This window comes from Peromyscus leucopus, chromosome 16_21 (assembly GCF_004664715.2).
Source record: "Peromyscus leucopus breed LL Stock chromosome 16_21, UCI_PerLeu_2.1, whole genome shotgun sequence".
NCBI classification, from domain to species: domain Eukaryota; kingdom Metazoa; phylum Chordata; class Mammalia; order Rodentia; family Cricetidae; genus Peromyscus; species Peromyscus leucopus.
The window spans coordinates 35,126,127-35,152,323 of NC_051084.1; the positions used below are offsets into that span (position 1 = coordinate 35,126,127).

At 52.9% G+C, this 26,197-nt stretch overlaps 1 protein-coding gene across 1 annotated transcript in view; it reads right to left on the bottom strand.

Annotated features, from left to right (window-relative positions):
- Positions 1–26,197, bottom strand: part of Cdh23 (cadherin related 23) — a 382,909-nt gene that overhangs the window by 137,684 nt on the left and 219,028 nt on the right. The window contains exons 12-13 of the mRNA XM_037199816.1: positions 26,048–26,197; positions 25,475–25,633 (exon numbers count right to left, since the gene is read on the bottom strand). Of these exons, the coding sequence (XP_037055711.1) occupies positions 25,475–25,633; positions 26,048–26,197 (309 nt within the window). The remainder of the gene's footprint in view (positions 1–25,474; positions 25,634–26,047) is intronic.

Sequence of the window (26,197 nt, forward strand, 5' to 3'; positions counted from 1 at the left end):
GGTGTGGGCTGGCTTTCTTTCTCAACTGCCTGAAGCCAGGGTGAGATCAAGAACTCTGTGCCCTATGAGGTGGGGGAGCGGAGGGGCTGCCAGCCCGTCCACCTTACACAGCCACCTCCAGTTCAGGCCGGACCACAGACAATGCCAAGGACAGCGTAGGCTGTGCTGCTCTGTGCCAGGCTTAGTGCCCTTCTCCGGCCTGTCTTACCCGCCCCTGCTCTCCTTGAAGCCTTAGTTAACGCTTTAACCTGCAGCCCTTTTAGCCTGGGCTTGCCTGATGCAGGGTGAGGGCAAGCTGACAGATGTGCTTAAAGTCTAGCTGGGGTCAGTAGAGGTATTTGTGTGTCTCTCTATAGGGACATCTGTGCCCATCTGAATGGTGTAGAATAATAAATGAACCTGTGTGTGTCTGTGAGTGTCTATATATGTGTGTGTGTGTATATATATGTATATATGTATATGTACATAGATATGTATATATGTATAGATGTGTTTGTGTGTGTATATGTATGCATATATATGGGGTATGTGTGTTATGTGTATGAATGTGTACACATATGTATGTGTCTGTGTATATATATATACATATATATGTTTGTGTGTGGGAAGTATGTGTGTATATTTGTAGAATGTATACATGCATGTTTATGTGTGAATATGTATGTATGTATTTGTGTATATATGTATGTGTATGTGAGTGTGTTTGTGAATTATGAGCTCATGCATATCTGTGTGTCTATCTGGATATATGTGTTTTTGTGTATGTGTATATGTGTGTGTTTGTGGAGTATGTGCACTTACATGCATGTCTGTGTGTATATGTATCTGTCTGTATGTATATGTGTATTTGTGTGTATGTTTATATGTGTGTATATGTGTTCTTGGACTATGTGCATACGCATGTCTGTGCGTGTAGAGACCAGAAGTCAATCTCAGGTATTCTTCCTCAGGAGCCATCCACCTTGCTTGAGAAGGGTCTCTCACTGGGACCTGGGGCTCGCTGATCAGGTGAGGGTGGCTGGCTGGTGAGCCTCAGGGATCCTGTCACTGCCCCCCAGCCTTGGGATTACAAGCAGGTGCCACCACACTCAGCTCTTCATAGGGGTTTGGGGGGTCACACTCAGATCCCTATGTTTGGGCAGTCAGCTGAGCCACCCTCCCAGCCCCATAAGTCTCTATTGTGACCACATCCCTACCAGGTGGCTACTTAGAACCCATCCCATTACAGCTTCAGTATGAAAGGTCCCTACATGCTCATGCATTGAAGACTTGATCTCTAGCTGGGGATGTGATTTTGGAGGTTGGAGAAACTTTGGGAGGTGCAGCCCAGAGGGAGGAAGCAGGTCACTGGGGGTGGGTCCCGACCCTTTCCTGTCATTTCCTTGTGTGCGTCCTCCAAGTACTAAAGACCGCATCCATCACATGCTCCTACCACCAGGATGTTCTGTCCAAGGGCATGAGACCAAATGACCATGGGTTGGACTCTCTAAAGCCACGAGCCAAAGTAGATCTCCCCTCCCTTAACTTGTCCTATCAGGCATTTTGGTCTCTGCTATAGAAAAGCAACTTTTACCAACATGAAACAGAAGTCCCATAATGCTTAGGTACCTGTCTTCGTGTCCCTATTTCAACCCAACCAGTCCCTTGAGGGACACAGGACCCCTGAGTGCTACCCTCAGAGCTGGACATCCAGCACCCTAACTGCCCACCTGCCATCTGATACAGTCAGGCAGCTGCTGGCCCGCCAACATCCTGCCCAGATCTGTCTGCTCCATCACCCAGCAAAGTTCTCTTCCTCCCCAGACTTGCTCACAGCAGCTCCCTGAAGACCATGGCCATAGCAAGTGACAGACGGGCCATGGCTCCCATCAGGACATGGCCAAAGGCCTATGGATGGAGAATATAATCCCCTGTAGATACAAGCATCCCTTCTCTGCCACAGTCCAGAAATGAGTACATGGATGTCCTGCAGGAGACTCCTGGGGGTCTCTGGGTCAGGCAGGTGGCTTCAGGGATGGTGGGGAAAGGGCACAGTTGGCTACACAGGTGTCCTGGATTGTACCTGGCTACCCAGGCAACCCTGGTCTCTAGTCTCCAGTACCTGATTCTGGCACCTGGGTTGAGGCCACCCCATCTTGTCTTCCCTGGGTGCTGGGTGGATGCTCACATACGAATGTACATCTATTCGTGCATTTTACTAGTGGTCAAGGTTCTTGAAGGGCTTTCAGGGCAAGGTCTAAAATCTGATGGCCAAAATGACTGTTCTCCACAGGCACCAGAGAGACGGCTCTGCAGTTAAGAGCACAAGCAAGTGCTTCTTGAAGCTTGCTGCTGGGCAATCAGCATGGCTCCATTGGCGATTCGCTGCCCACTGCCCTGTGCATTGATGGAGCAGAAGTCTAATATGCTAGTCTTTTGGCAAAGTGTATGGCTTCACTTCATAGTAAAAGACTTTGAATTCTATGCACAATACAGGCTCTTCTAGAGGACCAGAATTTAGTTCCCAGCACCCACATGAGGCAGCCCATAATGGCCTATCACCCTAGTTCCAGGGAGTCTGATGCCATTTTCTAACCTCTGTTGGCACCTGTATACATATACATAATACACACACACACACACATACACACACAAATATCAATAAATTAAATATCTTTTAAAAAATGACTGTCCTTCTCAGCTAAAACCCTTCAGTGGCTCCTAGTTATTAATCCAGACCAATATCCTGATGTCTAGACTAGCCACAGCCCACCTGGCCCTTGTTCCTGTAGCCACATCTTCTCTGATGCACCCTGAACTCTCCTCATGGTACCCCACTCCATCCCTTCATCTAAGACTCTAACCTACCCTTCAGAACCCACCCCAAATGCCCCTTCCCTTGGAGGGCTCTCTGAACGAATGTCAACGAATGTCTGGTCATGGCCAAGAGTCCTTGGTCATCTCTCTCTTGGAATGCATGGCACATTCTGGGGTCCTGAAAACCACTCATGTGGCCCCCACATTCCTCCTGGTGAAGAATCACAGCTCTAACGTGCTGTTACCTGCGGCGTCACGCATGGGTTCAGTCTTCGCCAATGGAGTGAAATCCCATTTCCAGCCAAAGGGCTAGCTAGTTGGACTTCTGCTCCATGAGCAGATGTTCCTGTGGCTAGTGAGGAGCCATGTGGATTGGTTAACCTGGGGTTCATGAAGCAACTCAGAGTCAGACCACTTCTAAAGGCCAACTGGTCACAGCCTGGAGATGGATGACTCTTTGGGGGGAGCACAGGCAGAGCACAGCGGGGGTGACGGGCAGATGGAGGAGGGCTGGCCTACCTGGAGGCTTTCTGAGAGCACCTGCCCTCTTTCCCTCACTACCCAGTAAATTCTTTCTAGCTTTTCCAACGTGCTAGATGCTGGACCAGGAACCAAAGTGTCAAGTCCTCTTTGCAAGGCGACTTACACTCAGGACAGGGAGTTAGATGGTTTTGAGGAAGAACCAGACCGTGGAAGACAGTGTCTAGAGCCACGAGGAGATATGGCAGAGAATGAGCTCTAGGTGGGGGAGAGGCTTGGAGAGGCTGAACTGAATCACAGAAGGCTCCGGGGTAAGGTGCCTGGTGTCTATAGAACAGCCACTGGCTGTGCATCGGAGGATACCAGGCCTGTGAACTCAGAACATCTTTGCCTTCCCACCGGGCTTTCTATAGACTCAGGGGAATTAGAGTGGGTCACAACTGTCTCCATGGTCAGTGCCAAGCGTCTGTTTCTGCCTCCATGGTTGACACCTTGTGGTCAGCACCTGTCCCACATGCCTCCCCTCTGGGGATAGAGTCATGCCAGGCTGGGGTGCCAGGGTGCCCGGTTTCTGAGGCATCTCCCCAACCTTGCCCTGTACTGCTTTCCTGGCAGAACACATTCGGCATTCGAGCTTCATGACTGTGCCCACGGTGCTTATTTTCGTGATGGACAATGCCAGCACAAGTGTAATTTTCCACTGTGGACGAAAAGGGAAAAAAATAAATACACACGGGGAGAAAATTCCAAAGGTTAAGACAAGGTGAGTGGGGGAGCCTGGAGAGAGGGGAGTGGTCCCCCCACATGGGTCAGAAATGCCAGTCTCTGTTCAGTACATCCGTGGGAGGGGCGGTACACCTTGCCTTTTTTTTTTTTTTTTTTTTTTTTTGCCATGGGCATTTCACTAAAGGCCACAAATTCCACACATATTTTCTATGCTTTCGTCCTATCTTCCAAATAGCTCTGTGGGACTCCCATTCTACAGAGAAAGGAGGGACTCAGGGCTCTGTGAGGTCAGTTAGCTTGCCCAAGGTCACACAGCCATCGTGCAGGGATACGAACCAGACAGCTGTAGCCTGAGCTCCTAACCATGTACCTTCCTGCACTTCCTGCAAATAGGGGGAGGGGGCCTGGGTGCTCCCAGTCTAAAGGAGCCAGGTGGCCCCTACAGGCAGGGTTCTCCTCCCGCCTCAGCGGCTCTGCCCCTGCTTGGGTATCCCTCCAGCCTTGACAGAAGTGGGCAGCTCAGTGAGCATGGGCTTGGCTCCTCCAAGGTGCATCCCCTCAGCTAGGGCCCTGGAACCCCTCATGAGGTGCCTTCCATGGACCCCCAAAGAAGGTCCCCAGCTCTGCCCAAGCTTGGGCTTTGTCTGTGTGGGTGTCTTAGGCCCGACCTGAAGGAAAGGGCCGTGTTGTATGGTCCTTATCCTGACATCTCTACTGAGGGTTCCGGCATCCTAGTGAAAACAGGCACCTCTGACCTACCCAGTCCTCCACGTCCAGGTCTCCCTCGGTCTGTGGGTCCAGCACTCACGTCAAACCCAGCATCCTGGAGGGATTCCTAGGGGCTTCCTGTGCCAGCTGGGAGCAGGGCCTCCCATGTGTCCCCTGAAAGTGTCTTCTTACCCCCCTAGTCTTCGTGATGAATCTTTCTCAAATCCTCCCTCTCGTCTGCTCTGCGGCAAGTATCCTACCTAGCCCAGGATACCTGCCCTGCCAACACTCTCTCCTCACACACCCCTACACAGCGGTCCGTGTACCTCCCTGTGGGCCCTTAACTTGACCTTGTTAATGCTCATCTGCTGTTGCTGAGCCTTAAACCCCACCAACTCCCACCTGATCACATCGCCCTAGATGGGCTTTTTCTGAGTGTCCTTCCAAACACAGCCCCACCCTTCCTGGATGCCATACTCGGTTATCTGACTCTTTTCCTGTTGGGACAGACCTCTCATCTGTACCCAAGCCACCCCCTCAAACTGTTTTGGGAGACTAAAAGCTGTACCTCACTATACTGTTTCCCTTCCTGCATCTCCCTAAGTCTATACACACACCATTCCTCTCTCTCTCTCTCTCTCTCTCTCTCTCTCTCTCTCTCTCTCTCTCTCTCCCCATCCCCCGGGTCCCAAACAGACCCACTTTCCAGTATCCTGTCTTCCCTTGTATATACTTCCAGAAATTTCTTCTTCTGTCTGGTTCAGGCAGGCAGAGAGATCCCAAGTTGCGAACCCAGAGACATACAGATCATACATACACACCCCTCTTCAGTCCCAAGGGCTCCCCACCAGCCTCTGTGGTCCTCTCCCCACCTCTCCCAGCCACCTGGACATCTCTCCCAGCAGGCCTATGGGCACATGCGCGGTCGCTCCTCACCCAACACCTGCACTCCGGTCACGCATGCATATCCAGACGCCCCCGCGCATGCGTGCCGGGGCTTCAGTGCTGAAGCACGGCAGGCCCAGCTGCCAGGCTGCCTTGCAGGCAGCCCCGGGTCCCAGCAACTTAGCAGGCGTCGAGTGCAGGTTCTGCTCTCGTGCACAGATCTGCAGAGAAGGGCACCAGGCACAATTTGTTCAGGAAACAATAGCAACGAGTGACATGTCATAAGGATTGATGGAGCAGAAATTTACATGGCAGACTGCATTTTTAAACAGCTCCATTGAGCCCCGGTGCCGCACGGTAATACTTTTCACATTCATCATCGCCCGCCCAGGCCCTTGGAAGCAGCTCCTCAAACCAAGTGAGAGTGGTGTGTGTGTGTGTGTGGGACCCTCTGCTGAGAAATTGGGGGTGGGGGCTAGAGAGGCTGGTCTAGGTGGGAGGGAGCTCCCCTGGTGGGGCCTGAGAGCATAGAGCTTTCTATGTGCCCACTAGGGCTGTAGATAACCATTCTGGGTGGAAAGTTACAGCCAGAGGACGTCCAGGCTCTTCATGCTTCCGTGGCAATGCATAACACACTGGGGAATTTCTTCCTCAACTCAACTGAAGTGGGATTGAAGATGGGGCCACAGGGGCTCAGTGGTGGGCAGGGGTCAAGTATGGCAGGATGTTGCCGCTCTGAGTGCCTCCTGGGGGTGGCCATATTTGCGGGAGGAGAGCTATTGATGGTGGCCCTGGGGAAAGTGTTAGGACCCTGATGGTGGGTGGTCCAGACAGCAGTGGGACCAGGGGGATGACCACGGGTTACAGGGAACATGACAGGCAGGCTGTGGTTGGAGAGAAAAGAGACATCCTCAAGGAAGTCTCTGGTGCCTGAGTCTGTAGGAGGCCTGGGGTAAGAGTGAATGGGAAGGCCAGAGCTGGACGTTCAGAATCCTCTGCTGGAGAGCATGACCCAAATGGGAAGACGGGAAATGGAGTGCCTGAAGGATGGGAGCTGCAGAGGAAGGACAAAGGGCCTTTTCTACCGTGTGGCCCAGTGGGGACCTGGGATGAACAGCTATTGCCATCATCTATGCCTATAGCAGACATTGCGGCCATGTCACGGACCGGCCACGAGGCCACGGCCCCTCTCTCATCTAGTTTCCCTAGATCTGCTATCAATGGTGCAGGTGGAATCGGAGGTTTTAGTATAGTTGCTGTCCTGGCTGGCCTCTCTGATGTTTGAGAGTGAGGAAAGTGTTTACCTTGGGAGAGCTCAGGGCAAGCCTGGCACAAAGGCCATCAACAAGGACTTGTGCCTAAGCACAGTCATGAAGATGCCACTTCAGAGTGCTACAGTCTGTATTCTGTCCTAAGTGCCCAGCTGTGGGTTTGAGTATGACCTGGGCCAGGTTTGTGTGCTGCCCCGGGCACCAGAGCCATCTGCCCACTCCTGGGCTGCCTCCTACTAGCAGTTCGCCCGCCACCCAGCCCCTGCATCCTCTTCCTGTCACCCAGGCCCCTCCCAGGTGGGGCTTGGTCCTGGATTATCGACCTGGTACTAGCAACATTCTCTGTTAGGACGGCTTGTCCCCTGCCTCCTCACCCACCTGTACACTGTTTCCCTTTGTTGAGCTCATTTTGACTGCCTAGGGGAGCAGTTTCCTGGGGCACAGGGAAGCTGAGAGAGGCTAGTGTGGCATGGGCTGGGGTGGGCTGAACTCAAGGGAGCTGATGGTGTGCAGTGGGACGGTCACGGTCTGACTTGCTAGTGTGTGTTCTGGGCCATCCTGGCTTCCCAGAGCCTCCTAGCATCCGCGGAGCACCTGGCCCCGGAGGTCTTGACAAACTTAATTGAGAAGAAAAGTGATTCTAGGTGGAGACTTGGGAGGTCTTACTTAACAGAGACAAGCCTGGAGCCTCAGATGCCAAGTGGATGGGTTTCTTGGGTGGGGGGATTGACAGTGGAGGGGTAAGCCAGCAAGATGGGAAGAGGGGAGATGGGGGAGCATGGAGACATCACAGGAAGAGGGAAGTGAGAAGGAGGAGCCCCCACTATAGCATCCACTCTGAGCCTCAGTTTTCTCATCTGTGAATTGGGGACAATCGCAGTTGCCATCATCGGGCTGTGGTGGACTAAGGAGGGCAATTCATGGAGGGTGTTTTCTGCTGTGTCTGGCACACAGGGACCACTTGAAGTAGAACTGGCATTGCCAGGTTTTTGTTTGTTTGCTTGTTTGTTTGTTTGTTTGTTTTGCTTTAAGGCATAGTCTCATGCATCCCAGACTGGCCTCAAGCTTGCTATGTAGTCAAGAGTGACCTTGAATGCCTGATCCTCCCACCTCTACTTCTTGAGTGTTGGGATTACAGGTATGCATGGCCACGTCTGGTGTACGCAGTGCTGGGGACCGAACCCAGGGCTTTGTGCACGCTAAGCAACCAAGTGTCATCTCTAGCCCTCTCCACCCCAGTTCCAAGCACACTTTCAGCCGTGTGCAATGGTCTGAGCATGTGCTCCCACTATGCATCTTCAGCCCAGCCTCCCGGATTCCCGGGCTGCACAACAGAAGCCAGGTCAAAGGTGAAGGAGACATGGTGCCTGCCCTGCTGGATTATCAAGGTGTTAGCCCCGCAGGCAGGAAGGGTGGCTGGCAGGATGCTCTCGAGGCGTTGGGCTGACTGGTCTATGGCAGATGTGGTGCTGTTCTTGAGTCCCGGTGCTACTTGCTTTATTTCCCTTTATTTTAAAATTCAGAAATAAGAATTGACAGAGAGCAAATTGCTCTACCTAGCAGCTCTGAACTTAAAGGAGTTGTCATGGGGGAAGCGATTATGCTGTGTCAAAGGCTGTCAGGGGGGACAGGAACAGGGTATGCCAACTGCCTGGCGATCCCCAGGGACTTTTGCACGTGGTGGGGTGTGGAGGACTCAAAGGCAGAGGGATAACCAAGTATGTGGGTCTGGTGCCATGCGGGACACTTGTCTTTAACAACTGACATCAACCCCTATGAGAACCAGTAAGGTAAAGGGTCCCAGATGGAAACCCCTGCTGTTGGTGGCTCCCGGAAGAGTACTCCACCCTGGTCAGTCCTTACCGGTCCCAGCGCTGTTCTGAGAAATGCAGATGTGTTGACACTCAGGCTCTGCTCACAAGGTTCTCACTTTACCCATGAGGCAAATGAGGCTCAGAGAGGTTCAGCAAGGCACTGAGGTCACACAGGGATGCTGAGGTTCTGTTATGGGGCTGACACAAAAGGCACGGGGCTTGTATAAGGGATTTCATCTTTTGTGATGCGTGTGTGTGTGTGTGTGTGTGTGTGTGTGTGTGTGTGTGTGTGTGTAAGAAAGAAAAACAGGCTGGTGGGTCCATTTTACAAGAGGCAGCAGGCAGGGTTGTAACAAAGACACCGCCCAAAGCCTCATCTGATTTCTGCGTTGTGTGCAAGTATGTGCATGTATGTGCACGTGTGCGCACATGTGTGGAGGATGGAGGGCGACCTCGAGTGCTGTCACTCAGGAGCGTTTCCCACCCTTGAGACATGGTTTCTCATAGGGACGTGCCAGATCGGCTAGGCTGGCTGGCTGGCTGGCTAAAGAGCCACAGAGAATCCTTTCTCTCCCCTGCAGCACTAGGGTTACAGGTGTGTGCCACCCACCTGGCTTTTTGGGGTGGGTGCTAGGGGTCCCAGCTCGGGGCTCGCATATGCAAAGCAAGTGCATAGCATTCCCCCCCCCCAAACCGTCTATTTTTAAAAGCAATCTCAGTGATTATAGTCTTAGGCAATAGAGAGTTGACTGCTGGTGTGTTAGGCACACTCAAGTGAGTCTGTTTTCCATTTTCTCCCCATCATCACATCTGTTTTTCAGGTGAGTGGCTGAGGCCCAAGGAGACACGTTAAAGTCAGTAGACCGCAGTGGCAAAGCCAGAATTTGAACTATCTACTGGAGGTCCTGTCCCACTCAGAGAAGTCACTCCCTGTCCCCTGCCTCGGTTTCCCTCACTGCATCAGGAAAAGGGGCTCTTTCTAGCTCTGTCTGGGATGTTCTATGGTTATGGTCTAGTTGGACTAGCAGGTCAACCTTCCGAGTCACGGTTCAACATGAACCTGCCTGGTCACCTGAGCACCAGCCACACAGGACATCAAGGAAGCTGGGAAGTGCCAGAGGCAGTCTGGACTCTTACCACACACCTGATACCACTGTGGGTATTGTCCCACACAGGCGAGAGAGCGGACCCACCATGGCTGGAGGTTAGGAGTCCAAGGATGGTACAGACAAAGAGGGGTGAGGTAAGGTCCTTAGGGAATGAGGGGTCCTTGAGGGGTGGGGGAGGCATGCCAGGTGGGTTGAGGTGAGCCCAGCTAAAGGGACTGTGGTCCTGGACTAGATGGTGCAAGATGGCGTTGGGGCAAGATGGATGGTAAGGGTGGGGGTGGGGCGTGGGGAGAAGATATGAAAAGCCCACTCTGGAAGATCTATTAGATCACATGGCCAGCCCCTGTGTCCTCAGGACAACATCTGGCCAGCCCCTGTGTCCTCAGTACAACATCTGGTCAGCCCCTATATCCTCAGTACAACATTTGGCCAGCCCCTGTGTCCTCAGGACAATATCTGGCCAGCCCCTGTGTTCTCAGGACAACATCTGGCCAGCCCCTGTGTCCTCATACAACATCTGGTCAGCCCCTATATCCTCAGTACAACATCTGGCCAGCCCCTGTGTCCTCAGGACAATATCTGGCCAGCCTCTATGTCCTCAGTACAACATCTGGCCAACTCCTATGTCCTCAGGACAACATCTGGCCAGCCCCTGTGTCCTCAGTACAACATCTGGCCAGCCCCTATGTCCTCAGTACAACATCAATTGTCCCTTTTGCTGTCTCTAAGTCACATTTGAGGATGATGGAATATGTCAAATGGTCACCCCTCAGGACACACCCATGTCCTCACCTCACGTACTTTGACAGGAGCTAAGGAGGAAGGGTAACTAGTTCCTGAGACCTGTCTCCTGAAGGCCACAAGTAAGGCTGCAATTATTTGGTGGCAGACTTGGGCTCCAGAGCCACCTAAGTGGAGCCAGTGGCCAGACAGGCCTCCCAGGGACCCAACATCAGATACAGACTCCCTGAGACAAGGCCCAGTCTCCTATATGACTCAGGACTTCTCAGTGAGCCCCCGTAACCCCAGGCAAGGGCCAACGGTTCTGCTAAGGGCCAATTCCAGGACCCCCTCTTCTCCATCACCTCACTACCATAGTTTCTGGGAACCAGCACTTATGCTGAGTGGCAGGGTCAAGTGTACAGAGTCCAAGAAATGCACTCGTGGGCCCTTACCAGAGGAGGCCACTGAGGCACCACATCCTGTCCCATGTGTCCATGAGGCATCTCCTAAGTGCCCAATGGCATCAGAAACCACAGAGTCACTAACAGAGCTCTGAGCTCACCTCTGGACCCCAGCTACTACTTTATCCTAGGACCTGTCTACCTCTTTGCCTATGGGGAAGCTGCTAGAAAGACAGGGAAGTCATCTCTTCAGAGCCACCCTCACTTTCTATGGATCAACACTCCAGTCTCCTGGCCTCTGAGCTGGGATAGAGCTTGACTTCCATGGCCTAATTTCCCAGCAGGATCGTGCTCTTGGCCCCGGGGCACTTGTGAGTGCCACTTCCCTGGGTCCTCTGACAAGCAAGTCGCCTGCCCTCCACATTTGCTTCCAGGGTGGCTTCTGGGGGAGGTTGACCTAGGGCAGAGCCCTCAGCTTGGATGGGGATGTGGTAGCGTACTTGCTGCTTTCATAGGTCTCACAGCTACAAGTGGATTCGTGTTCTATAATCAGCAACCAGGAAGACCAAGAGCTGAGCCCTGATCTGTCTGGCTTTCACATGCACATGGAGAAGAAGAAGAAAAAGGAGGAGGAGGAGGAGGAAGATGAGGAGGAGGAAGAGGAAGAGGAGGAGGAGGAAGAGGAAGAAGAGGAAGAGGAAGAGGAGGAAGAGGAGGAAGAGGAAGAGGAGGGGGAAGAGGAGGAGGAAGAGGAGGAGGAAGAGGAGGAGGAAGAGGAGGAGGAAGAGGAGGAGGAGGAAGAGGAGGAGAATCAAAAAAACTCCCTTCCAGCCCTTCCACAGACTCTCTTCTCTTATACCCTTAGGTTTGAAGAAGATACGACTGAGTGACTTTTTTTCTTTTTTTTTCTTTTTTCAATCACATCTGATCACCAAGCAAAACAAACTGGACGCAGAAAGCCATTTTCCTGAGGACACGGAGGGGGACCGGCTGGGGAGGGTGAGACATCTGCAATCAGAAGGACTTGGACCTCTCTCCACGGCCATTATCGAGCTGGGATTACATGGTAGAGAGATGTAGGGACAGACACACATCTGAAGCTTAGTGGAGAGGGACTGCATGTACCCAGGAGATGGGATGGAAGGGAAAAGACAGTCCAATCAACCCCCTGGAGGAGAAGATTCCCTAGTGCTACAGCTCGCTCACCAGGGTCCCCTTCCTGAATCATCCACCGCCCTGCCCCCACCTCTGTGAGCTATACCGGTGACCGGCAGCTTTTAGACTAGTCAGAAGGTGCAGAGGGGTACCTGGATGTTGGGGGAAGGGGGCTGATCACCAAGGACGTGCCCTCTCTCCAAGGTGATCTGACGCATGGGTGACGGACCCCTGTGCCTGCTGTCATTGGTGGGTGCTGATTGGGCCAACACGTGTTGTCGCTAATGAACATATCGATTCTACATTCTCCTGTTGGCTCGCTAAATGGCAAACCTCACATCTGATAGATTAAATACCCGCCCGATTGCCTGCCTGACATCTCCATCACTCTACCCGCCGGGCCCTAATGAATTTTACAGTCCCACATGACACGAGGAATTAAGGTCAAGGTTCATGGCTGGGAATGTGTACCACCCCAGATCTGAGCTTAGCAGGGTCTGTAGCCCCAGCCCTTTACTCTCCTGGGCTTTTAACCCAGGGCTGCAGGGGGATGATGTCTTGTTGTAGCTGTTAGGGACCAAGAAGCAGTCCTGTCCCAGGCTCATGACCTTTGGCCTTCCCCACGCTCACCCTCCTTTCTCAGCCAGCTGTCAGAATAGCCTAAAAGAGCGGGAAAGACCACTGTCCTAAACCTGGCCTCCAAGACAGAGGGCTCAGTGGCATTCTCATTTTGCAGATGCTGGGAGAAAGGGGCTGAGGCTTACAGAGCAAAATGCCCCTGATCGTTCAACCAGTTGAAGACCCGGATCTTCTAATTCTAGGTTTTAAGGACTTATCACACACAGTGGGAGCCTACAGGGGACTTCTGTGCAGTCTGGGTTCTCTGCTGGTGGGAAGGAAGGTGGATGGCAGGTAGAGCCACTGACTGAGTTCTGCTGGGAAGTCGTAAATAGAGATCCACTTTGGATCTGTTCTGCACAGTGACAGTCACCTCATGGCCCCACGAGAGGGGGTGTGTGTGTACATGTTTATGTGTACATGCACGCATATGGAGGTCAGAGGTCAACCTCAGTTGTCATTCTTGGGGGAAGGGGGCAGCTCAAAAACCTCTCACTGGCCTGGAACTGTCATGTAGGCTGGGCTGGCTGGCCAGTGAGCCCCAGTGATCTGTCAGTCTGTTTCCCCATGCCCCCCACGCCTACCCCAGGTTAGGTTTATACCCACGGACACCACACCTGGCTGCTTCTCCTCCCCACCCCCACCCCGCCCCTGCAGTTCTGGGAACTGAACTTTAGATCCTTATACTCCCAAAGGAAGCACAACTGAGCCATTTTCCCAGCCGGGCCCTAGGTTTTCCCAGGTTCACAGGGAGGGCCCAGTGGCCTCAAGGAGTCTGTGGTGCTCATTTAAGGGAAGGCTGTCCATATCCTAGAGACATAAGCTCAGACCGCCATCCACAGCGGGGTGGCCATCTGGCACCAGCTTCCTCCTCTATAAAATGAGGAGGCTCATTTGGGCCTCACTAGGCTGTCACAGGGAGGGATATGATGAGCTGAGGCATACAGAAGGCGCCTCATGTAGCACAGGCAACTTCATGCTTATGTCTGCCTCTAGCCAAGCTCCTCCTCTGTGCCAGGCACTGTGCTGAACTCTCTGCTTGCATTACCTCACTGCAGCCTCACAATAAACCTGTAAGAAAATGTCATCGCTGGGCGGTGGTGGCATGCGCCTTTAATCCCAGAACTCGGGAGGCAGAGGCAGGCGGATCTCTGAGTTCGAGACCAGCCTGGTTCATAATGTGTTCCAGGACATCCAGGGCTACACAGTGAAACCCTGACTTGAGAAACCAAGAAGGAGAAGAAGGAGAAGGAGAAGGAGAAAAGCAGGAGAGAGAGAGAGAGAGAGAGAGAGAGAGAGAGAGAGAGAGAGAGAGAGAGAGAGAAAGTGTTGAAAGTATTATCACCATCACTGTCCAGGAGAGGAAACTGAAGTATGCAGATATCATTTAACAGAGACCAGACATCAAAGCCCTCCCCACCTGCTTATCAAATTAACAGAAACCATGCCTTTTTTCTTTTCTCTTTAAGGTGGTACAATACTCATGGGAAGGGCAATATTCCCAACCTCCTGGGCAGGTAAATATTGGGCATTAAAATGAAAACAGAAGTTTTCAAGGTATTTCTAGGAACTCTGAATAGGGAAGGGGGGGGGGCTTGGGAGTTAAGAGCCCTTGGTGCTCTTGCTGAGGACACACAGCTGCTGGTAAATACATCTCCAGAGGGTCTGACGCCCTCTTCTGGCCTCTGCAGGCACCAACTCCTAGATAGGTGCAATGTCGGGGAGGGGAAGTGCGTTTCTTCACTTCCTTCATCTTATAGTTTAAAATACGGATGTGATAGCTGGGTTCTAGTGAGTATTTTGTACCATGTGATAGCTGGGGTTCTAGTGAGTATTTTGTACCATGGGATAGCTGGGGTTCATACAAGTATTTTGGATCATGGGATAGCTGGGTTCTAGTAAATATTTTGGATGGTGAAGATGAGGGTTACATACTACGGACGATGAGGAAAGGCACTTGAAGGAGCCACCCGAGGCTCCCTCCATACCCCTATACTGCTTTTATATGGGAGACAAACACACTTCAGTCTGGTATAAACTATTGTTGGGGTTCCTGCTGCTGGCAGCTAGACTGGTCTTTGCTGGCACAAGGTAAATGCCATTCCAAGTTACAGCTCAGAAGTAGCAGGGTCAGAAGAAAGCTGGTGTCCAAAGACTGGATGCAAATCTGTCACCTCCACCATCATCAGACGGCAGAGCAGGGGTGTTGCACTTGGGTCAGTTCCCAACAGTTGCTCATGAAATCAGTCTAGTGTAGGTGTGCCCGGCTGGTCGTCCACAGGCTGCCTGTAGCCTGGGATATCTAAGAATGTGGCCAACACAAAACCATCAAATTTTTTAAATATGATGAGATTGTGTGTGTGTGTGTGTGTGTGTGTGTGTGTGTGTGTGTGTGTGTGACTTTTCTCTCTGTAATTTGATTGTGTGTCTTTTGGGCATGAATTTCATAGATGAAAATGTCATGTCACAATCTCAGGCAGCATAAATACATGCATGCTTCTGCAACTCACAGGCTGCATATTGGACACTCCTAGATTTAATGTGCCCTCCCCCCAATCCTTCCTCATCCAATGAGGCCCAGAGAAGCAAAAAGGGTGAATACTAGATTCTAGTGGGTCATGAGTACATTTTCCCCTAAAAACTATGTGCAGTAGCATAAAATAGAAAACACTGGGGCATTAGAACATGTAGGAGTGTCCTGGGGTCATGAGATTAAACGAGTTCAAGTGACACGTGCTTTTTAAGCCCAGCCCTTGGAGGCAGAGGCAGGCAGATTGTGACTTCAAGTGAGTTCCAGGCCAGCCAGGGCTATATAGCGAGATTCACCTCCAAAGACAAAAAAATAAAACAAAATACCAAAATAAAGTTGAAAACACTAGGCAAGCCAGCACCTAAAGGACTCTGAGCCACCCTAGAGATGAGCTTGCAGGAAGCCTGTCTCCTACGCCCCCCAACAGCTGCATGGCTGAGTGGGTCTACTGGGAGCCCACAGACCCAGCTCCACTTCTCACATCTGTGCGTCCCTCTTGGGCACTTCATCTACCCCCAGACATCCCTCTAGCTGCTGAGGCCGAGGAGGCGATCCTTGCTCAGCACTCTAGTCACCCGAGCGCAGGCTGGGAACCTTCCCAGCACCTAGCCCAGGCAGCCTTGGCACAGGGCTTTGGTTGGTCGTATTTATGAACTCGCTCCAGCCCTGGCCACTTTTACAGCAACCCTCTGTCCTGTTGCCCAGGGGGGAGTCCATTTTCTTTGCTCCAGTGTCCTTAGTGCAATTGCCTGAGCAGGAGCAATCAGTGGCCAGCTTATAGAAGGGCGACTTCTGAGTCGAAGCTCTAGGTGCGGGAGAGGACTGTCTGGGGACAGGTGATCACATGTCACTACGCGAGGCTTAGAGAGCATCCAGCCTCGTCCTTTCATTTTCCAGAAGAGAACACCAAGGTCCCTAGTGAGGGACTGTTCCAGGTCACCCATGGCTAGGCCTACTTTTGCAGAACTCAGACAACTCTCCTAGCCCTGGTTAGGAAGGAGAGGAGTGGGGTGGAGGGATTGTGGGTCACACAGCCCGAGTTGCGGTCTTGGCTAGGCTTCTCTGGAGCTGGCTGCCCTGGTGGGCTACCAGCTTCCCTGGACCCATGTCTTCCGTACGATAATTATAGAAGAGATCCTGGGATCCAATCCCCGGGCCTGGGATGCTACTGAGCATCCTTTGGCTTTAACACGGGGACAGAGGTCGGTGGTCATCAGCATCTCCCCACACTGAGACCGGTGGGTTCTGGGGATGGACACCCGTGACAGAAGCTGTGTAGCCCTGCAGAGCCCGACAGCAATAGGTCAGTTTGGGAAAAATCAATGCACTGAGAGCCGCTGATTCTCTGAAAACCATCAGATCTTACACGAGCCAGGACGGTGCACTTCAAGGGCAGAGGTGTATGGAGGGGGGGGGGTCCTGGCTTAACACCCCAGCTCAGCCCAGGAGCCGGAAGCTCCCTCCGGCATCTCTTCTCACTTCCCCCCTCTCCTGCAAATGCAGCCCAACTCCATCCAGAAGTCTCCGGAGCACCTGTCCGCCCTTGCACTCCATCCTGTTTTGGTTTTAGGATTGATATTCAGATTAAGGAGATAAACACAGGCCAGAAGCACTGGGGGCTGACAGCCAGAGGAACTCCGACCTGTCACTCACTGTCAACAGCTCAGCCTCCCTTGGCTCAGATTCCCCCCCCCCCCCACCTCACAAATTCCAACAGGAAGACTGGACATGAACCGAGAGCCCACCAAAAGGGTCCCGAGGGACAGCCTTAGGCATCCCCCAGATGGAGGGACACTGTGTCCACAATGGCTTCTGGGGCCAGCTTGGGAGCAAGGCCGGGTGACCTGCTATTTCCTATTTTTCTCCTCCTCTCCTCCTCTCCCTCCCTCTCCCCCTCCCCAGGCTGCAGATAAAGAATTCAATTTTCTTTTAAACGGTGGGGAAATTGGAAGAGATTTTGTTCTGTTTAAGCACAGCTGGAGTCTCAGGTCTCTAGGGCTTTGAGAACAAGGAGGTCAATTAAGATGCCAGTGGTAAGGGGTGGCAGGAGGGGTGGGGGTGGGGTGAATCAGGATGGGCCTGTGGGAAGGCCCGCTGAGGGATGGGGAGAGATCCTAGGCTAACATAGCAGGGCAGCCTTCCCAAGGTTGACCCCCTGTCTTTTGGGAGATTTGGTAAACTACCCAGATGGGACCTACCCAATAGGCTAAGTAAGCATCTCCCTGACCAATAATTGATGTTGTGATTTCTGCTGGCAGATTTATGCAATGGTAGAATCAAGTCAAATCAACGCTTTCAGAAACAGGGAGCTGAGCTGCTTTCAAAAGGTTGGGACAGCTGGTGGACACCTTGGATGGACACTGGGACCTCTCTAGGATCACTTGCTCATGGTAGGCCTTGGACTGTAACCCTCAGGAGACCCCCTCATTCCACTAAGGTAGGAATTCTGGTCTGTCATGGCACAGAGGAGGAATCCAGAACCCAGGCAATCAGCAGTCTGCCTTAGGAGCCTGTTGGGAGAAGGGAGGCAAGATTGCCATCCTGTCTGTGGACCCCTTGGGAAGCTTTCTCCAGGTGAGCCCTTGGAAGGTACCTGGTTAGTTGAAGGAGGGGGGACACCAAGGTGGGTATGATTGGCTGGCCTGGAGAGAATGGTGAAGCCCAGCACTAGGTGGACTGGGGGAGGGGCATTACGTAGAGAGAAGGCCCTTGCCTATGACCTTTCTCCCCATCCAGGCTGCAGAATGGGCACCCTCACCCCTCACCCCGCTCTCCAGTAGCTGGTAGCTCATCTTCTGCCATGTCTCCCTCCACCTCTATCCCCTAGCCTTGGTTCCTGACCTTCACTTTGCCTCTCTGAAGCCCTGCCTGACCCAGGAGGAAGGCTCAGAAGATACTCGGATGACCCTCTCCTTGGGATGAACAGGAAGCCCAGTCCTAGAAAGGGCACAAGAGCAGCCTAGGGTCATACAGAATGTTAGTGCCTGACTTATGGATTCAAACTTTAAAAAAAAAATGCCATTGACTGACTGAGCGATCTAAGTACGCTATTTACCTCTTCTGTGCCTCCGTTTTCCCATGGGGCCTTTGGTCACCCTCTCTCCAACCACATGCCTCCTGTAAGTCACCCTAGATCCCCCAACCACTCACACAGGACTCGAACCCACTGTGTGCTGCAGACCCAGGTGAAGACACCTGTCAAGGAGCAGGTGAGGGCCTGGGGGAGAGGGAGGGAGCATGAAAGGGGAGATGGGTGTGGGCTGGGTACCCGGGAGAGGGGGCTTCTTGTTGGAGGTGGGCACAGTGGGCTGGCTCTTCCAGTCAATGGGATGGGTAAACTGAGGGAAGGCACAGCGGATACTAGGAAGAGAAAGGAGGAAGCCTTGAGGGAGGGCGAGGGCCTGGGATGCAGGGGAGCAGGTGTGAGGGATGCACCCAGGGCCTGGTTGCAGAGGTACTGAATGCCAGCCCAGGTCCAGAGAGCTTAAACTCAGCTAGCTGCCAGTGAGTGTGTAGGGCAGTGGTCCTCAACCTTCCTAATGCTTGTGACCCTTTAATACAGTTCCTCACGTTGTGGTGACCCCGAACCATACAATTATTTTCACTGCTGCTTCATAACTGTAGTGTTGCTACTGTTACGAATTATGATGTAAATATCTGATATTTCTGATGGATTTAGGTGACTCTTGTGAAAGGGTTGTTCGACCCCCAAAGGGTCTGTGACCCACAGGTTGAGAACCACTGGTCTTGAGTCAGCTTGGGATGTCCTGCTTCTCCAGGAGGGTCCACTGTGGGGGTGAACCCTCCAGGCCCTGCTGGTGAGTCACCAGCCCCTGAGTACTTCTGTGTCTCTGACCACAGACTCCATGAGTGTGATGGTGTGGCGGTGGCCGAGTTAGAGTGATTTCTAATGTGGCAATCAGCACAGAAAAAAAAAAAAAAGCTTTGTGTGAACAGAGGGAGTAGCCCGTGCAAGAGCAGCAGGCACGAAGTGAGCGTTTGTCTGAGAACCGGCTGGGAGATTCAGGAGTGGGTGAAAGCTGTGGAGAGCCCCTGAGTTTCTTTAAGTGGGGAATTAGACAACCCTCACAGCCAGGGCAAGCTCCGTGATGAGCAGAGCCTGAGCAACAGGCGCTGAGGCCCCCCCCCCCTCAAACATCGGGAAGAGTTTTTAGGTTAAGGCAGTGCGGGGACCTTTGAAGTCCAGGTTCCTAAGCAACTGCACAGGCCCCACGGCCTGCAGCTTCTGCTCTGCCTCTTCCAGGGGTCTGGTTCTGCACTGTTGGCTCTGATAGTTACCCTCCTCTGTGTCTGGTGACTTGAGGCCCGAGCTCGTGTGTTGGGCTCCCGTGGCTGACATAGGCAGGAGATCAGTCTGTGTGACAAGCTGGGGTGGGGGAGTGGGAGGGTGGGGGGGTGGGGGTGGGACCGGGACAACGACGACAACGACAACGATGATGACAGACAGACAGACCCTGCAGCCCCGGAAGTCAGAGTGGAAGTGTGGGAACCAGTGCTTTCAAGCTGCTGGGACAGGGGAGGTTGACAATCACAGTGTCAACACTCATAGCTGTCACCCACTCAGGGCCTTTAAGGTGCCCCATGCTGGAGCTGACCTGTCTCTTATTAAAAAAAAAATATTTATTTTTATGTGTAGGGGTGTTTTTCCTGCATGTATGTCTATGTACCACACGCATGTCTGATGTCCATGGAGGCCACAGAGGGTATCAAGATCCCCTGGAACTGGAGTTACAGACAGTAGTGAGCCGTCACGTAGGTGCTGGGAATTGAACCCAGGTTTTCTGGAAGAGCAGCCAGCGCTCTTAACCACTGAGCCATCTCTCCAGCTCTGTCCTGTCCCTTAATTATAAGATGAGTTAGTCTATCACCCCCCACAGCACATTATGGAATCTGGGGGACCAGGACAGAGCTCATAGGGCCAGGTTCAGCCATCAGCAAAGCCAGGATGGGAACCTAGGTCTCTGGTTTCAGAGCCTTGTCCCTGGCCAGCATCTTCCTTGAGCAGCTGATGTAGCAGGAGGTCCTCACCGAGGCCATGGAGCAATGTGCCCTCTTCCTGGAGACAGAAGGATGGGAAGGACCTGGGGCGAATTTTAGGGAACACCCTCTGAGGCAGAGGCAAGGAATGGCCTTCTCAGATCCCCTGCCTGGGTTCTAAGTCCACTTGCTTGGGTTTAACAGTGGGGGTGAGGTGGGGGCTAGGGAGCCCCTGAACCCACAGGCTGGGGTGCCCGGCAGTCACAGAGCTGGGAGTCAGACCTTGCAGCTGATAGGAGAGGCCCTCTGTATCAGAGCTTGAGTGTATGGGACTGAAGTTGGCCTCCACCAAGGCCAACCTAGGGTGAGGATGTCACTTCCCCCTTTTCCTTGGGCATCGGTGGTATCTGGTAGCTGTGGGGAGGAGGCAGAAAAGAGGACCAAGAGCACAGGGGCTCTGTGTTGACTGGCAGGGTGGAAAGGCCAGCTTGATGGGAGAGAATCTGCTTAGTTCTGGTCTTAGGAAGTCTAGGTCACGGGTCTTTCCTCCAGGCTTCCAGACAAGAGGCTGGAGAGAGGAGCGGGGCTGGTGAGAGGTTCCAGGGCCAGTGGTGGGATGGGTTTGGGCAGGGTGAAAGCCATGCTATGTAGCTGAGAGTGAGACAACCAATCAGAGTGCTGCCCCTGCCTCTGGGGCTGAGTGAAATGGAACAGAAAGTCCTCCTTGTATGTCATTAGGGTTCAGAGGCTCAGGGACTGTCCAGGTTCCGCATTGCTGGGACAGAACTCCAAGGGAGGCACCTGTCATGGGCTGGTGCTGCTGTGAGACCACTGGGAACACCAGGGTGACCAGGGGCTCTCTCCTGAATGAGCTGGGGGTTCACACGAACCTCTTCACTCATCCTCACAACAACTATCCCCAGCAGGATGGTAGCAAAGCATCCCCAGGACACAGAGAAGAAAGCTGAGGTCTCATGGCTTGTGACTACCAAGTCACCATGGTAGGCAAAGGCTTGCCCTCAGCTCCCAGGGTGGCCAATAGGCCAACCATAATACAAGACACTATGTGTATACCCTGTACCATCCACACCCATCTCACCACCCTGGGTACCCTGGCAGCCAAGGTGGCACCACTTTCTCACTGTGTAGGAAAGACAGTTGAGTCTTAGAAAAAGAGTGATCAGCCATAGGAAAACAGGATTCTAGGTCCTCCTGGGTGACTTACGACACAGACAGACCATAATAGCCTCATCTGAGTATATGGGAAGATGGAGTGAGATGGGAGCCTGCCTTTGCTTCCTTGAGGCCAGTCTGCCTATAGCTGGGTACTCTACCCTGGACAGGACAATAGTGACCATCCCAGTCAGGGTCCTCATATGCTGGCTGCCTGCCTTCACTTTGTCTGCATCGTCTCCTGCTGCCTCCAACCCCTGTAGGAGTCAGAGACACCTGCCCTGTCAACTGGGCCTGTCCCAGGAGTGGCTTCCCTCCCAGACACTGTTCATCCTCAGCTCCCTTCCCCCACCCCCACCCCCACCAGGGAACACGACACACAGACAGTTAAAAGTCTTGTCTCCGAGCTGCTACAGCCAGGCCGGCTCCTGGCACTGTCGTTTCCCAAATGCCTTCCAGGTGAGGGCCTGGAAGTGGTTTGATATGAAGTGGCCACGTGATCTAAGCATTAATCCGATGGGCATATTGGAGTGGATGTCAGTTTGCGACGAAGAGAGAGAGAGAGACATTTGAGGGCTCTGGCCTTGAAGTAACAGAACCTCAGCCCCCTGCACACCACACCCCTCCCATACTCCAGGCACAGGCCCTTTGCACATACCTCAAAGAAACAGAACCTCCGCCCCCTGCACACCACACCCCTCCCATACTCCAGCCACAGGCCCTTTGCACATACCTCAAAGAAACAGAACCTCAGCCCCCTGCACACCACACCCCTCCCATACTCCAGCCACAGGCCCTTTGCACATGCTCTTCTCACTCTCCCGGATGTCCTCCCCTTGTTCATCTGCTGATGACTACTCTAGTGCCATTTTCTCAGAGAAGTATTCCTTGACCCTAGCCAGGGTCACGTACCCTGTGGTCATTTCTAATGGTGATCTGGCCTCCATCACAGAGAGTAATACTGGACATAAAGACTCATTTCTCAGTGCCAGTTTCTCCCAGGGCAGTGTGAGCTCTCTGAGGACTAGATCCCCACACACTGTCCTCCAGGCCATGTGCCTAGCATGTAGCAAGCAGTCAAAGAAGATCTGTTGGATGAGTGAATGGTTACATTCACCTTGAACCTCTCCCATCATCCTGTGGCATCTCAAACCCTACCAGGCCCTTCTGACACCCTGCCATACCCCATGCCAGGAGTCTTGTCTTGTACAGACAGTTCCGGGCCACACTGAGGTTCCTGTTTCCCTGGGCACAGTCTCCTGCCTCCATGACTGTCTCTGCTCTGGTCTCAGAGGTAGAAATCCTCCCGATGGTGCCTGAGGTTTTTGAGGGTCCATGTGGGATGACCCAGCAACCTGTTCTCTGGGATCTGCAGAGTCCTCCCTGGCTCCTCTCTGCCCTCAGCCCTGGATGCTGCTGAAAGGACTCGGTGGTCCAGCCCAGTCCCTCTGTGGTTAGCCTTTGCTCAAGATCTGAGGTTGCGTAGTCGCTCTGGAGTCCTGGACAAGCCACTCGACCCCCACCCCCAGCCTTAGCTTCCTCATCTGGAGACCGGTAATGACAGAGGATACTTAACAGGTAGGAAATGATGCCCACATTATGCATGGGCTACAGTGGGGTCTCAGCTATGTGGCTGGGGCAGGAGTATTGCTGCTGAGGCAGTAAGAGACCAAGGACATAGGTCTTGGTCCTCGAGGGCCATCCCAGCCATCCCCATCCCACCCTGTCCCCAGCAGAAGCGCTCTGGGTACCAGGGCTGGCAGCAACCCCGGCCACACTCAAGCCGCTTTCTTTGCTTCTCAGGTGATGTGCTGAGCAGGGAAGTGCTCTTGAGGGACGACCCAAGCGAGCAACCAGAGCTGGGCTCAAGGTCATACTTTGACCTCCAGGTCCATACTCCCGCTTCCTGCAACAGAGAGTACTGGGCTCTGTAGACCTCTAAAACCCGGGCTACAAAACCCAGCCAGCAGAGAAAAGAGAGGTCGGGCTCCACTGGTCCATCTAGGATGCCCAGACTGGTCACGAGAGCCAGCTTCCCCCGGCCACTGTCACCCCATCACTTTCCCCAGCACAGGGAACCACCACCACAGAAACAGGGCTGTGGCCGGGCGGGGGCTGGGCAAGGCCCTTGCAGCAGGCTCCGCTCAGCCTGTGGTGCAAATTAAAACATCTTCCTTTCTCTTTATAATTTTTCCCTGACACAACTGCCCATGGAACATTTTAATAACACCGTGGAAAAGGTCAGGGAGAAGGAATTTCACAGTCTCTGAGCAGGCAGCTGTAACGGTGGCCCCTTCTGAGGCAGACAAGGGAAACAGGAGACCTGGATCCAAAGGGGAGAATGGCCAAGATGGCCAGGTGGTTAGAAGACTGAGAGGGTAGGGCTCGGATGTGAGGGGTGGACCTGGGAGGCCAAAGACGGGGTAATGTGGGGTGTAGTCAGGAAACCTGCAAAATTATAGTTACGAAGTAGCAACGAAATAATTTTTTTTAAAGCAAAGGTATGTTTACTTTGCATGTAAAATAATGCTTGCAGTGATCAAATCATGGTTGTTGGGGTCACTACAACATGAAGAATAGTATTAAAGGGTGGCAGCATTAGGAAGGTTGAGAATCACTGATCTACAGGAATGCCAAATGCAAACAGAATTCTGCTCCCAGCAAGGACTCCAGGGATGCAGAGTACCCTGATCCCACCAGGCCTGGACCACACACTAGAATTCTTTGCCACATGGTCCTTGACCTATGGACACAATCACTGTTGCCTGCCTGGTTCCTTTATCACACAGACTGTTTACCACACACCCTTGCCCCTGACAATTCCATGGTGTGTAGGAGACGCACATTCCCTTTGAGTCCCGGAGCCTTTCGTACATCTTGTTGGGTAGGGCCTAGGAGGCTGGAAGAGGGTCCCGGAGCCCAAGGCAATGAGTGATATATTGCTGAGGCATTGTAGTGAAGGCTGGGGGAGCCCCGGGCTGGGAAGCCGTGGATTCCGAGAACAGCCATGGCAGACTCACGGTTTCCATCTGACGGCCTGACTAGCTAAACATCTGCTTGAAATATTAATAACTGTCAGATGGAAAGGCCTGGGGGTGCAGTGTTGCTCCAGACCATCTGTCTACAGAGTAAACACACTTCAGGGAGGGGGCCTGCTACAGCAGGCGACATCCACTTGGAGCAAGAGATGGCAGCAAGGCCCCTGTGGGTCTCTCATGCGCAAGAATGGGGACATGGTAACTTAACCAGAACCCTGAACTTATATAGTAACATCTACCATATTGATGTGCGCGGTGGCCAATTCAAATTTATAATAGATGCTTCCTTTGCCTTGTCAGCCCATCTAATCTGAACAGGACCAGTCCCGAAGCCCTTGCTCCACTAAGGGAAGTGTGACCCACAGCTGGCATGTCAGGAGCCAGGGTGACACATGTCCTGAGATCAGCTCTGGGGCACTGGTTGGAGCTACTGAAAAAAAAATTATTTTCCCCCCCATTAGCATTAATAAACTGGTAAGAAATCTGGGAGGTGCTTTGTCCTTCTCAGCCACCGTAGAAGCGGTGAGCTGGCTGCTAATGACTGATTATTGTTTTGATGAACACCTGGGTACAGCCATGCCTGGACTCACCTCTACCTTTAAGCGACATGAGCTAATACTTTCTTATCTGAACTGTGTGAGAGTTTCTGCCTCTTGTGGTCAGTAACTGCAGGTGGGCCTGTCAAACAAGGCCAAAGGCATCTGAGGCTTCCCAGGCAGCATCAATGAGCCTGCTTGTACTCACATAGGGAGGGTCATTCCCCTCAAAGATGGCCAACACCCGGCCCACTATTAGACGGGATTTCTAGGACTCCTGGATCATCTGGCACACATGCCTTTCAAGGAAAAGAAATAGAACTGAAGTATCGCTCCCTATCTTACCGCTCCACAGTCTGATCCATTTTCTCTGTTTCAAGGAGCGTCTGGACACTGTCATTCACCAACCAACAGCCTCTGGGCACTTGCCCCCCCTCCCCCCCCCCAAACCCAGATGCTCAGTGTCCCTGGGAATAGCCAAGTGCTTCTGGCCCTGTGGACGTGGGGACTTACCAGGACTGTCAGCACGGAGGTCCCCACGGTGATGTTCTCATACAGGCTGACATTGTAGAGAGGCTGGCTGAAGATGGGCCGATTGTCATTTTCATTAATGAGGGTGATCTTCACCTTGGCATAGCCCACGTGGTCAGGTACACTCTCATTGGCAAAGAGCTAGGGGAGCAGAACCGGGCTGCATGAGCTCCCATGCATCTAGGGAGACTTGGCCGTTTCCCATTAGACCTCTCCATGTCTGGGCTGGGTCTAACCCTAGAGTCAAGGCCCAGGCCAGCTGTGTTCTGTGAATCCTTCTGCAGGGCCTTCTTTAGGGAGGGAGGGGCGCTGGGTACTGGGCTGGCCAGTATGGGCCACAGGGACACAAGCGGCAGGGTCTGGTGAATTTGCCCCTATTCCTAGACATCTCCTTGCCTTCCTTGAGGATTTAACCCCTGCCCTCTCTGTTGCTTCTCTGGGAGATGAGGAGAGCTGGGAGGTGAGACTTAAAGAGATGCTATTCCACCCTCCCTAGCCTCCCCTTCAACCTCCCCAGGGGGCCCAAGGAGATGCTGAAAGGGGTGAGGGGCTTACATCAAAGTCATAGCGGTCCACGGTTTCGTAGTCCAGGGGGATCGCCACTCGGATGCGGATGTCTGCTTTCCCTTGGACGGAGGTCGGAGAGATGATAAAATGGTGGGAGTTGTTGCCCACTAGGTACACCTCGAACATGCTGTTCAGACC